Below are 12,776 nucleotides of genomic sequence, written 5' to 3' on the forward strand. Positions count from 1 at the left end.
CAGCTGATGGTGTCGGGATCAGGCGCTACTGATTTTCAGATGAGATAATCTGATGCATCATTAAAACCGTAACGGATAAGAGCCAGGGGCCCGTTTCTCGAAAGCCCCGGAAACTTTTCGGGCCCGTAAAGCCATTTTTAGACCATCGGTATCTAAAAACGGAGAAGTGTATACGCCTGAAACTTCTTGTATGAAGGGAACTTCTCTTCATATTAACAATATGTGAATAAAACAGCTCTGTAATCGTAAGGTTCGAGATTCTGTTATGGCTTTACGGGCCCGAAAAGTTTCCGGGGCTTCCGAGAAACGGACCCCAGAAACCATTCGTGCGTTTTCCACTTAAAGTGCGTCAGACAACACTTGCGCAATTAGAATAGGAAGAGTGAATTCTTTGCAATAGTATTCTAAACCTTAATTCAACTATTCACTCCCACGCTCACTATGTTTCGCGAAGGCTAAGCGTTCTCTAGGCAATGGTGACCGAACTTGTCGAGTTTTTAGTAACATCTGTGACAAAGACCGTTGTTTGATCTTTTGTTGATGACTCGGAGAATTTCCGATTCTTACTGCCCAATCAAATAATAGCACGAGCGCTAACGAAGTACTCTTAACTTGTCACCACGAGATAGCAGTTCATCCTATGAAAAGAGAAGTTAATATCGAGACATCAAAGGCAGAAACTTACTCAAAATAGGAGTACTCAACGAGAAAATTTCCAAAATTAATTCGTTTCCGACCAAAACGATTTTTTAACAGTCACCGAGTGCTATTCGGTTGACAATTGACTATCGTGGGAAAATAATATCCGCTCCTCAGAGCCAGCCAGACGAAGATAACAAAATTTATTTCTTTCTCAAGCATCAGGGGCGGGCCGGATTTCTAAATCCTCGCATTTGATTGGCTAATCATACGCACGTGACCGGTCCAGCTTTTTACGATACGGCCCACGGGCCGGATTTTCTCTTCGCAGCCTAAATCTCGCTCCTAAAAGTTGGCGGTAATCGTCAATCTTTTGCCTTTTTTATACATCCATCGACGATTAGTCAACGCAAGTTTATCTCTGTTCACTTTAAAATGGCAAGGAAAGTCACTGTAAGTAAATTCAATTGAGTGTTTTGAAGTTGTGAGAGTTTGCTTGTTTGTAGCTTGGCGCTGTAATGGCGCGTAATCCTGTGTTTTTCTCGCCATAAAATTTGAGTCAATTTCAGTCGAGTTTACCTCTCTGATCGTTGCTGTAGTTAAGAGAATTTCTGTGGAATACACTTAACGAATTTCCTCGCTTTCTGCTATTCAATTTACGGTAGAAAAGTCTGATTTCAAGTGATTTTAAAAGCAACGACTGACAGAAATTGTTTTTGTAGTAAAACTTCAAACTTCGCACGAAATTTCACACCGCAAAAACAATTTTGGAGAACTTAACTGGTGAAATAAATGCAACTGACACAAAGTAGTTCGAAAAAAATCTGTTTTTTTAATACATCTTTCTTTGTCTACTATCTGAGTTACTCGCTCGTTGCCGAGATTTTTTACAAATCGTTAGTAGACAGCGCGCAAGCCGGTTCAATGACAAGAGCTGAGTAAACCCATTTGTAATCTGCAAAACCAATTTACGGCAGGAAAAAAAAATAGACATGTTATTTGCCGGCTTAGGGTCGGTCCGTATAGTGAAAAACTGTGACCTCGGGCTTGAAAATGCCGCCCTCGGCCTGCGGCCTCGGGCAGCATTTTCAAGACCTCGGTCACAGTTTTTCACCATACGGACCTCCCAGCCGGCAAATAACATATATGTACTTCCCAGCCAGGAGTTGTGTCGGAGATCTTTTTTCCCAGCCAGGAATCTTTATTTTCTACCTTACTTGCCATCAAAATAAAATGAATTTAAATACCATGTTACTCTGTTAATATATACAGACGTTTTACAGAAATAAACCGTGTTCTATTCGAATTACAAACAATACAAATTTTATTGGACAATGAGAATAGAAATTATATAGCAATTACAAACATGTTTTATTCAAGCCTACTTGTCGTGAAGTAGATTTGAACTGAAGTAGGAACAATTTGACCGGTGCACTACTATTGCAGTTGAATGTTGTTCAAAATACAAATCGCAAAATAATTTATTAAAGAAATCCACAATTATGATATGAAATATAACTGAAAAATGGTTAATCAAAGATGAAAGCCGGCCGACTCCATGCGGTTACCAGTTTTTTTTTAATGATTTTCAGTTTTATCTTATGTGTGCTGAAGTATGTGTGAAAAATCCCCTTGTGTAACTAAAGGCAGGTCACTTTAAAGTACTATACCGTGGAAGCGAAGCTAGAGTTGACTTTGTTTTAACACAAACCTTTCCACCTTTTTAATGCAAATTATTCCTTTATCATGTTGACTAGTTTCTAAGCTCTCTTATCGCAAGGTCAACCGATCCTCGCTCTCACACAGAGGCTCGGTTACATTCTACAGTACGGTAGGTTGAGTCTGCCCGCAATAACATGAATTCGCCGTTGCTCTAAATGTAAGTGGACGGCTTGCTGGAATGTTGTTTTAGAGATTCCTGTTCATTGCCCTCGTTATGTAAATCTCGTTTGGCTCCATCCTCGGCTCCCTCATCAACCTCACATTTTTCTGCAGCTTCTTTGACAGCAGGCAGCAGTGACTGAAGTTGTTGTAGAGCAATATTCCAGTTAGTCTCGGCATTGGAATTATAAGTGTAGCGAGTTGATTTTCTCCTTCTTTTGCTGTTCCAAGACCTTGCAAGTCTGTCTTTCAAGCCTTGTAGAATGCCAGAGACCTTCGATAGAACAATACAGATAATTTTTCTTCCGTCTGTAATAATAGCCATGGAACTTAAAAGCTTTCCTCAGCAATTTTACCCTTGGTACAAACCGGAATTCTCCTTTGTTTTGGCGTGTGGTAATATGTGAAAATGAGTCTTAGACGCAGATTGAGCCAAGGGTAAAACTGATTTTGCACTTTGCGATGTAAAACACTCCTTCAAACCAAAATGCTTCCACATCCAAGCAAACAGTACCAATTCATTACTGCCAGATTCTTTTTTTGAATATTTTTTATTGTTTGGTAATCCATCTCTTTTACCTGACTCGCTTGTTACTGTTATTTTGTTTTCCATTCTCATTACACTCCTGGATAGTTATGCATTGTCATTGCGAGGAAAGATAAGACTTGTCGTTGTTTTCTAATTTACAGGTGAGGCAAAACAAATTAAACTCGTTTAACTTCACAGCAGCAGATTCGATGGAAATATACGCAATACAGAAATGACAAATTCGATCTACGTCATATAAAATAATATAGATAAGTAAGAAAGTAATAAATGTACGCTCCACCTGATCGTGTTTCTTGTCTTTCCTCGCCGCCCAGGTCAATTCGCAGAGAAGTGTAAATAAGCTGACTACAAGGCCAAAAACGACAGCGTAAAATACACCAGCCATGTCGTGAAAAAACAACACGTCTCCTGATGAACTGAAGGAAGTTTCTAAAAGAAATAATACGCATTAGACTACCGTAGATGAGTTAATTTTGCAACTGAAATGTTGTTACGTTCATCGTGAATGTGTCCCTGGTGGCATGGAGGAATAGAAATGCCGGTGGAGTGCGACAAAACTAAGGGACAAGAAGGAGAAGGGAAGAGAGCAAGCGATAAATGGAAGAGGGGATGTTGTTATAATTAGATTTGTTTTCTTGATGTAAAAAGAGTTCTCTGTTATTTCGGTCTTATTTAGCACTTCAGTACCTCCTGATTCCTGCGAAATCTTTTCACATACTCCATGAAACCACCTTTCTGTCAAGAGTTTTACAAATCCATTCTGTCGCAGCTCTAGAATCTTCACACTGAATTGATGGGTGAAGGGTGAGTTCTTTGGAAGTCCAAACCCATAGCCAAACTTGCCGAAAACTCTGCATCGAAATAAAATAGTACAAAAATGGTAATACTGATCAACACACCATATTTTAGATTTTTGGAATACACGCACGCAGAATAATGGCTAATTATAAAGAAAATTTCAATTACTTTCCAATAGTAGTCAAGCTGTTGCAAGGTTTCTGTTTAGCGTAATATTCCAACCCTGTTGAATCACTTATAAAAGCATAGCCACCCTGTCTTGCTTTTCTGACACCCTCTGTCACGTTTTCCACTAGAGTGTCGTGACGCATCATAAATTCCCACATCTTTGCATACGTTGGAACGCGTGACATTTGAAAGAACTCCATGGTGTGGCTATTTTTCACGCAGCCATACTTTATTGTCGTCTGCGCAGCTAAGTCCTCAAGGCTGTTTATTGGTGTCTCGAACAGGTCCGTGACTAGAAAACTGGCCAAGTTTGCAGTGTATGAAGCACCTGTAGAAACATCAAACGAAAAACAAGTTTAGGTGAAAGATCAGTTTGAAAGAATTCGTTAAGTTTTCTAGATTCACTGAAATAAACTAGAATTAAAACTCCATTTTTTAAATTTGTTTCAGCCTCCAGTTGTTTTATTGCTGCGTTTTAGTCACAACCCTAGTCAGCTGTGAAAATAAGCTTCAACTTCACACTTTATTCTCAAATTCGCAATCGAGGCTGCTTGGAAACAACTATGGAAATATGGGAACATTCGTAACTAGTTCTTGTTTGCAAAGCTTTTGTCAGTATCCCAAACAACCGCTTATGTTTACAACTAATCGGCAAAGAAATGTGTAATTAAATGAAAGCTCTTGAACTCTTTTCGGAAACTGAATCGGTAACTACTGATTGTTATTTACTGACTCGACATCTTACTTATTATCAACATGGCAAACCACCAGAACGCGACAACAACTCTCCCGGATGTAGACTCTGGATGTGCCACATCGGCTCCCTGTCCAGCTGCGTAAGAAAAAGATGACCAAGTTGATTCAAAAATCCGCAAGCATTCCCGCGTCCGCCAGTGATCCTCTCTCACATTGTTACGATCACGTGACTGCGCTATCCTTCCGTGATAACCACGTGGACTAAACGTGGCGTGTAACCACAAGAAGAAACCAACCAAGATGGTGCTTACAACAATGGCTATCCAGAGGTCTGTGTTAAAAGGTTTAAGGAAGGAAAACACTTTGTAATCCTCGTTGATGTTGTTCTCTATGAGAATTGACAGGCCGAGGTCCATGAATGGCTGAGTGAAATCCACTGCTGTCTGGCGATGTGAGCTGATGGTCAGGGGAGCAACTCCCACGTCAGCTTTCTGTTGAGAACGAGATTGCAGTAAGAGCAACGATATTTAGACGTACATGCAAAGTCAAAGCCAGCCACTGACTCCTAGGGATTTCCTTATTACAAACACCTTAAAAGTATTGTTACTATCCTTTATAAGAATTAACATCTTAAATTGAAAATACAGAGAGAGTGGAGGCATCTGTGCCTTAACCTTATTCAGACCGGAGCTGGCGGCTTTTGAGAACACCACCAACCATAAACAATCGTAGCTTTAAAAGCATCGAGGTAATGAGCTCCAAATTTGTGGCATTTCCTTAAGCGATAATCTGTGAAAACTGGTAAAGTTTGCCGGTAGGACATACCATTGCTCTGGGGGCTTGATGTCTCCATCGCGACTTACTAAGCTCAACAAAGAATGGTGTCATCGCCTACAGTGTATTTTGACAGCCGTCTCCTTTTTCACGTTTAACTGTGTCTCAGAGAGTTTTTAATATTCAGAACTGCCTTCTCTATCGGTTTTGACTATTTCTGAGCCATTCTTGGTGTTTTTTGACGAAGCTGTAAAATTCATAAGATCTTTGATGGCGGATCCAAGATCGCTGCTGTTCGTGATTAATGACATACATTTTATACCATGTGACGTCATCATTCCATGGTATGGACTCCAAGCGATGTATGGACTTGCTATAGATATCTCAAGGTTCATTGTCATAGCTTTATTACTTTAATAACTACGGGACGTGAGCCCAAAAGCCTCCCTCAGCTCCCGACCCCTTACCCTTAAGCTTCAAACTTGGCTGACAAAAGCCATTACTAGAGACAAAAAAGAGAGGGTTTCACGATTCCCATGTCTCTAAATATTTTGTTCACTTCTTATCAATGTCATCGCTTTAAAAACCCGATATGTAGTTCAGTAATCACATGCTATGGTTAGTCGTAGCAGAACGACGGGTGACCAAAGTTTTGAGAAGATTTCAGTGGATTTTACCGACGCCGTCGACCGTTGAATAAAGTGTTGACACGTACGCCGATTTATTCTATGGTTGGTGACTTTACGGCTATTTGCTTACGATTGGTTCATAAACAATGAAAAACTGGGCCTGTGCCAAAAAGCGTGCACAGGTTAAGCAATTGAAACATCGAATAGCATCATAACAAATAAAGTCAAAAAAATGCTTACTCTCTCAACTAAATATCTTATCAGTCCATTCCACTTTTGACTGAAAATGTCCCATGAACCATAAATATTCTTGGGTACAACTTCAATTGTGTACTGAAACTTCATGTCTTGCTGCAGTCTGTTAAGCAGGTCGATACAAAACCCTGTGTACACTATTTCTCCGGTCTTAGTGACAAGTCGGTCAATAAATGGTGGTTGCTGGAAACATAAGGGAAATAGGTCAGTGTTATATGGAGCGGGTTTTACTGAATTTAATGTCGTAAAACCAAAACTAAAGTTATCACCCTCCCTGGCCAATGACAAGGAACACAGAAAACGCAATTAACCAATCAATACTCGAGGTAAATACACGTAACTAACTGATTGGATGACAAAGTGGCGCGAGATTTTTACGCCAATCGTGTAGTGTGGCAATGCAAACCAATTACTTTTCAACACTCAAGTGAAAACAGCTCTAATCTCAGCTTAACCCGTTTGCTTGAGAATTTAAGTAAAAAGCTTCGTAAGCTTGCTTGTGCCGGTTGTGTAAAAGCTGTGATGGTTGTGATAGTCTAGTTAGATAGTTAGTAAGCATGTCAGATCTAAATTTAAGAGCCCGATTGCTCGAGACCTCATGTTTTTGTTTTAGGGAAACCACAGAGTTCATTGTTATAAAAAATAGTCTTGCTAAAGAAACCTGGCCATCAATTAAAGTAAGAGTAAATATGCTCAGAAAAATTTCCATCGTTCAAATTGATTTTGGATAACTGCTGAACATCTCTTAAGATCAACATACTATCGTAGTGATGACACGAACACTGATGTTTTCAATTGTGCCAGCTCTGTCACGTGGGGTCTGAAGTGACTGCGACAACCATAGAACCGGTTTTTCAGGAAACATGACAACTCCTTGGGATGGACTCCATTTTCCAACCTTGGAATTGAAAACAAAATATAGTATTATTACAGTCATTATATGCAACCTGCGAAATTTGAGCAACGTGACTGGTCATGGTCACTATAAACTTTATCAGCATGAGAGAATTTATTCGAAATACTATAATACCTTACACGTACAAATTCGTCAGTGTCACGAGAGATTTGAATAGTGGAGGCTACTATAGGTACTAGCAAGTGTTCTAGCGTTGAGGATGATGACAAAAGTACATTCTATCAACATTTCCGGAAAGGACTCGGAAAGTGAGTGAAGAAGTCGTAACTTTTCACACACTTGCCAGGAATATTAATGCTAGTAGCTTACCTCAACAAAACCGGTTCTACCCAAATTGACAATGTCGTATTCTTTAAATGTTGGCGAACCATCCTCTTTAAATTGCAAGTCGTTCATTATACCACTTGCATTGACCTATAAATAAAAGCTCAGCACTTTTAATAGGGAATTGTATTGTAGGAAATGTTTTCCCCTACTTTTCAGTTATTGTATAAGAAAATTAAATGGTTACTAGCATGGACGTTAATAAGGGGTTGTTCTCTTTTTATATGGTATCATTTTAAAGCAAAGATGTATTTACTGAACGATTATTCCCGCAGAAAAATCTGTTTAGAGCTTGAAATAGTCAATGTGTTTAACGAGATATTAACTGTTTTCGTCTGTTTACAGATATTTACTCTACCGATTCTGATCACTTTACATCATCTTGGCCAAGTGCTACTGTTATCAAAGTTTTTGTCAGTCAGCCAAATGCGAAGAGCACAAGATAAATTGAGGGTCGTTCATTGAGCGCTGCCTGAAGGCATTAAGGACGTTCGCGCCTAAAATGTTCCCACGTAAATATGTTTTCATACTTGCCATGCAATAGGGTAAAGATCAACTTTTCCCAAAAACGGAAAAGGGGGTCACCGTACTCGCTTTTTAGATAAGGCGCATTGAAGACCATGCGTTCTTAGAAGCTTTCGTTACTTTAAGAAATGAAATTTAGATCAGGTAAACGTACCCAATCTAACACAACTAAGTCTTCTCCACAACATATGGTCCCCAGATATTTTTAAAGATATTTCTTGCCTTTTTTATGTAGTTCATCAGGTCTGCTCCGTTTTTCCAAGGCTCGACTGGTCCCTCGTCAAAGTCAAAGCCGAGCTTCACCCCTCCCACGTCATAACCATCTAGAATCATGAGATGAAGAGCGGTTGCCAATGCCAGGACAGCATCATATGTCTTTCCAGCAACAACCTGCATGACAAGTGTAGGGGACTAAGCTAAGTGATTCTCGCTTGACCACAGCTGCAGGTATCGGGGTTCGTGAGTCTTGAACTGATTTTGTCAGAGTTTAATCGACTACTACTACTTCTTCTGCTTCGACTACTACTTCTACTTTTCATTAACACAGCTTTACAATGCACACACTTTTATGCTAACTCTAGCTACGCCCGGGACTCAAGCCAAGGGTGAACCAGGCGGTATAAAACAACGTACTCGAATGTTAATCTTAAACGAACGCTGCTGACTTGATAAAGCAAGGAGAGATTAACCACTTGAAATCGAGAAAAATATAATAATCTTCAGCAGCAGCTAACCTTGGATCTCTCTAGAGGAAGTAGAAGCCCAGATCGCAAGAACGACACAAACATGTACATAAACTCCAAACACAAAGTTCTAGAATGAAACGTTCCGAATTCAAATGGAAGTGGTTTTCAAGAACCCCGTGTTCCACATACTTGAGTTAACGTGCGCTTGCCAAAACTAAAACGAAATTCAAATCTGCAGGAGGTGATCCTGATTCCGAGCTTTCATTTAAATTCAATTCACGGTGTACAAGGTAGTAAATAGCAATTGCTAAAAGTCCAACCTGGTATTAATGAGTGAACGCGATATCTAACAGCAGAGAGAAAAAGTAGCAGTTGATGGAGATTTCTGGCAGGGTTTCGATTGGGTTAACCGGTAGCCAAAAAACGTTTGATTCCTGGTTTCAGAACAGTGGTATCTCACTTAATGTTTTATATTACAAGTTTTGTTCTCCTAAATATTCGTGTTACCTACATACGTACGTCTAGTTCGCCATATTGGTAACTCTTCCATTGTCTTGAGACCTCTTTGTAACGCGAGCCTTCGCCAAATGCCAGTCGTGTTCCTATGACTCCATAAAACTGATTGACAACGAAATCATCGCCAAGGTCCTGCCAGTCCTATGACAATGACAGGTGATTTTTAGAGATAGACCAGAACACACTTGAAAGGTGTGGAAGGTCTTGGCCGAGATACATAACCGACATTTGTGGTAGTAACTCCTGCAGCTAGCCAGTGTGGCTAGCGAGGATGCCATCGATGAGTTTTATGGTCGCTGCAGCAGACCCAGGTTTCACCAGTATCTATACCCAAAGGTGATGTATAGAGCTCATTTATAATCCTGAATCAAGAAAGATACTGCTAGGTGAAGTGACTTCCTTACGGAAACTACTCAGGGTCCCTAGGTATTATTTTACACGACCTCTGAATAGAGAATCCAACGTTTCAAGACTATTACTCATTTAACTACCCGATGCCACTCAAGGGAGCGCTCTCTTAGGACACAGGGACCCAGGAAAAAAAATTACCCTATCATGGATGGACTCTGGATCGAGCGGCCCGAGTTCAAGCCCTGGATGAGGTCACCGCGTTGTATTGCTGGCCAAGACACTTTACTCTGATAGTGCCTCTATCCACCCAGGTGCGTAAATGGGTATCACGCAAACAATCCCTGTGATGGACTAGTCATAGTATCACGTCAAGGGGGGAGTAGAAATCAACTCCTGTAGTATGGAACACTTGTAGTATGCAGGAACGCAGACTTCACTTCCTTAAACCCTTATAAAGTGAACATACCGTAATCATCCTTTGACACAAGCAGTGCAAACTGGCTCCAGTTGTAATGCTCAATGATTCCCGCCAAAGCCTGACACTGCACTGTGTCACTGGGACTCATGCGTACGAGATACGGAAAGTTAACAGGTGTGGAGGAGAAGGTTGGATCAGTTGCCACCGGAGCAAACTGTGGAATATGGAAACCCGAGAAGTATGGTTGAGTATACTTGACACCCGACGACGTCATGGGACCAATGACGGCCACGACACCTTGGTCGACAAGGTACTGAGCTGTAAAAACAGAAATAAATCAATGGATCGAATAAGTGGGCACGAACTTCTGCCCCGGTTTAAAATGGGACGTCTTTTACTCACGTGACCAGTAACCATGCAAATTTATTGGAAGAAATAAACTGAGTTTACACAGGAACAGAATTCAACTCAACTATTTAGACACCAGTATTGCTATCACACGTCAGGTGAAACGGGATCTATGTCTCATTTCAAATTAGATGAAATTGGGAAGCTGACAACATTCAGGAAAATTATCCTATTTATTTGCTAATTAAGAAAAATAGGCTTTTCGATTAGTCGGAAGGTTGAAAAAAAAAAGGGATTCAACTGCAGTTTATAATTTTCTACTGAAGAGTGTAACCGTCTGACGATTGATCGTTTTTCCCGCATGTAAATGTAATTTGTCTAGATCATTAAGAGCATATGATAGTGAGAAGTCTTACCTGCTTTTAAATTATCAAAGGCATTCATTGGCTTGGTTATGTTGATGACGGCTTCCAGCTGTATTCCAGGGAGAACATTTGGATCCTTGTTGATGTTCGCAACGGCCACCAGGAAAGGGCTAACTGATCTTGAATGCTCAAAGATGGCTCCTTTAAAACCATTAATATGAAAAGGAAGAGAGATCAAGCTCCTAAACACAGGTAACCTGAACGTAATATGCTATTAATAAAATATGCTATTAATAAAATACTTCATGAATTGGCGAGGAAATACGTAGGGATGGATTTCAAGGCTGCATCAATAAAATGCATTTAGGTTAAGGTCAAAGTGAACTATATAGCTATTCCATAGTGGCGGAAAAGGTGATAATATAAGTTTATATAACCTTGTTTTCTTTCAGAGCTACTTTCTGTTGACAAAGTGTTACAGTTGGTAACGCCTGCAGCTAAATTACCGTTTAAAAACTCTGCCAAGTATTTCAAGGTGCATAAGGGTGCGAACATAGCACAATTTTCGAACAGTGGATAAGGTGATGTCGGACTCCATCGACTGAAAGTATTTGTATGGAAAGTTAATTAATTTGATAACATCTTCAACCTACCGACTTTCAGCACTTGAGCATTCAAAGCGTGATTTGATAAACTTGAGAAAATCACGAAGTAAATGAGCAAATAACTCATTCTTCTCTCTAAATCCTGAGTGGTATTTCCATCTCAGATGCAAACACAAAAGAAAAAAGAAAAAAATTAAGAAATTTCACATGAATATGGTGAGCAGTTCTCAGTTTTTGCGTGCAGTTCTTTGGACTTGCAGTTAAACTGGCGGCTATATTTCCTCTGGATATTGTTCCACGCACAGCAAGCTATATGACTCATAGGTAGAACTAAACGACACTAAAACCTCTTTTTTGTTTTCTACACAATAGGATGTACCAGAAAATATTTGCGGCGAACGCAAATTTAAAATTCAATTTGCTAACAATAGACCACATACTGAGAAGTTAATTATACCATTAACTGCTTGTTTTCTATGGCGGACTTTGAAATGATCTTTTTAAAAACAACATCGCATGTTAGAATTGTTCAGTGAGTGGACGAGATAAATGTGTATTTACCCACATAACGCTACCTTATTATAACCTTAGAAAGAAAGAAATCCAGATACAACTTTTGTACTTTTGAAAAATGCGCTCCGTTAAATATAACATGTCCTTAACTTCCTGAAACGTTCACGACCCAGCGCTATCCTTGTTAACATTCTTTCTAATCATGTGGCGCAATGACAGTACTCGCAGCTCGCCCCATACCTTCTCACCGCTCGTCTATCCGACCTCGTTCCCAGGGTTCCCGCCCCTCTAAGGGAAAAGCCCTTTGAAGAGGTAGTCGTCTATACCGTTTTTCAGTTTCACGGTTTGCTTAAGTACGCTCGCGAGAAAATTTTCCAGTCGATAGATTTTTCTTTTAGTTTTTAAATTACTGCAGGTCAGATAATGAGTTACTTGTGTCAGAAATGCCACACACCGACTTCGTTTCAGAGAGAAAGCGTGTGGAAAACTACCCTGATTTTGAAAAATTGGCGCACAATTCAGTATGATCTAATGGGGTTTTTAGTAAAAAATATCGAAGGTGAGTCTATGGAGGCAAACGATTTTAGTCATATTTTGTAGAAGTGGGTCTGTTGCGTAAATAATTCTAATTGTTACCAACGTTTTTTCTTTTAGACTCTAAGAAGCGAAATCGTTATCTTGTTTAAGTCAGACAAAACTGAAAACTGCGTCGCTGCTAGGGTCACTTATATGAAAAAAAAAAAACAAAACAAAACAAAAACAAAAACAAATAAACAAACAAACGAACGAACGAACAAATAGCTAATCAATATCCACGTG

At 39.8% G+C, this 12,776-nt stretch overlaps 1 protein-coding gene across 1 annotated transcript; it reads right to left on the minus strand.

The window, feature by feature from the left end:
* Positions 1–254: 254 nt before the first annotated feature.
* On the minus strand, positions 255–11,437 carry LOC145501707 (glutamate receptor ionotropic, kainate 2-like). The gene is made up of 14 exons (XM_081481119.1): positions 11,346–11,437; positions 10,891–11,081; positions 10,175–10,444; positions 9,665–9,681; positions 9,361–9,498; positions 8,378–8,545; positions 7,616–7,720; positions 7,151–7,288; positions 6,376–6,573; positions 4,782–5,223; positions 4,037–4,364; positions 3,758–3,921; positions 3,351–3,499; positions 255–2,794 (listed from the first exon to the last, which is right to left on the minus strand). Exons 1-14 carry the CDS (start codon positions 11,435–11,437, stop codon positions 2,513–2,515), a joined length of 2,682 nt encoding a protein of 893 aa, XP_081337245.1. The 3' UTR covers positions 255–2,512.
* Positions 11,438–12,776: the final 1,339 nt, after the last annotated feature.

Source organism: Orbicella franksi, chromosome 10, assembly GCF_964199315.1.
Source record: "Orbicella franksi chromosome 10, jaOrbFran1.1, whole genome shotgun sequence".
Classification (NCBI taxonomy): Eukaryota; Metazoa; Cnidaria; class Anthozoa; order Scleractinia; family Merulinidae; genus Orbicella; species Orbicella franksi.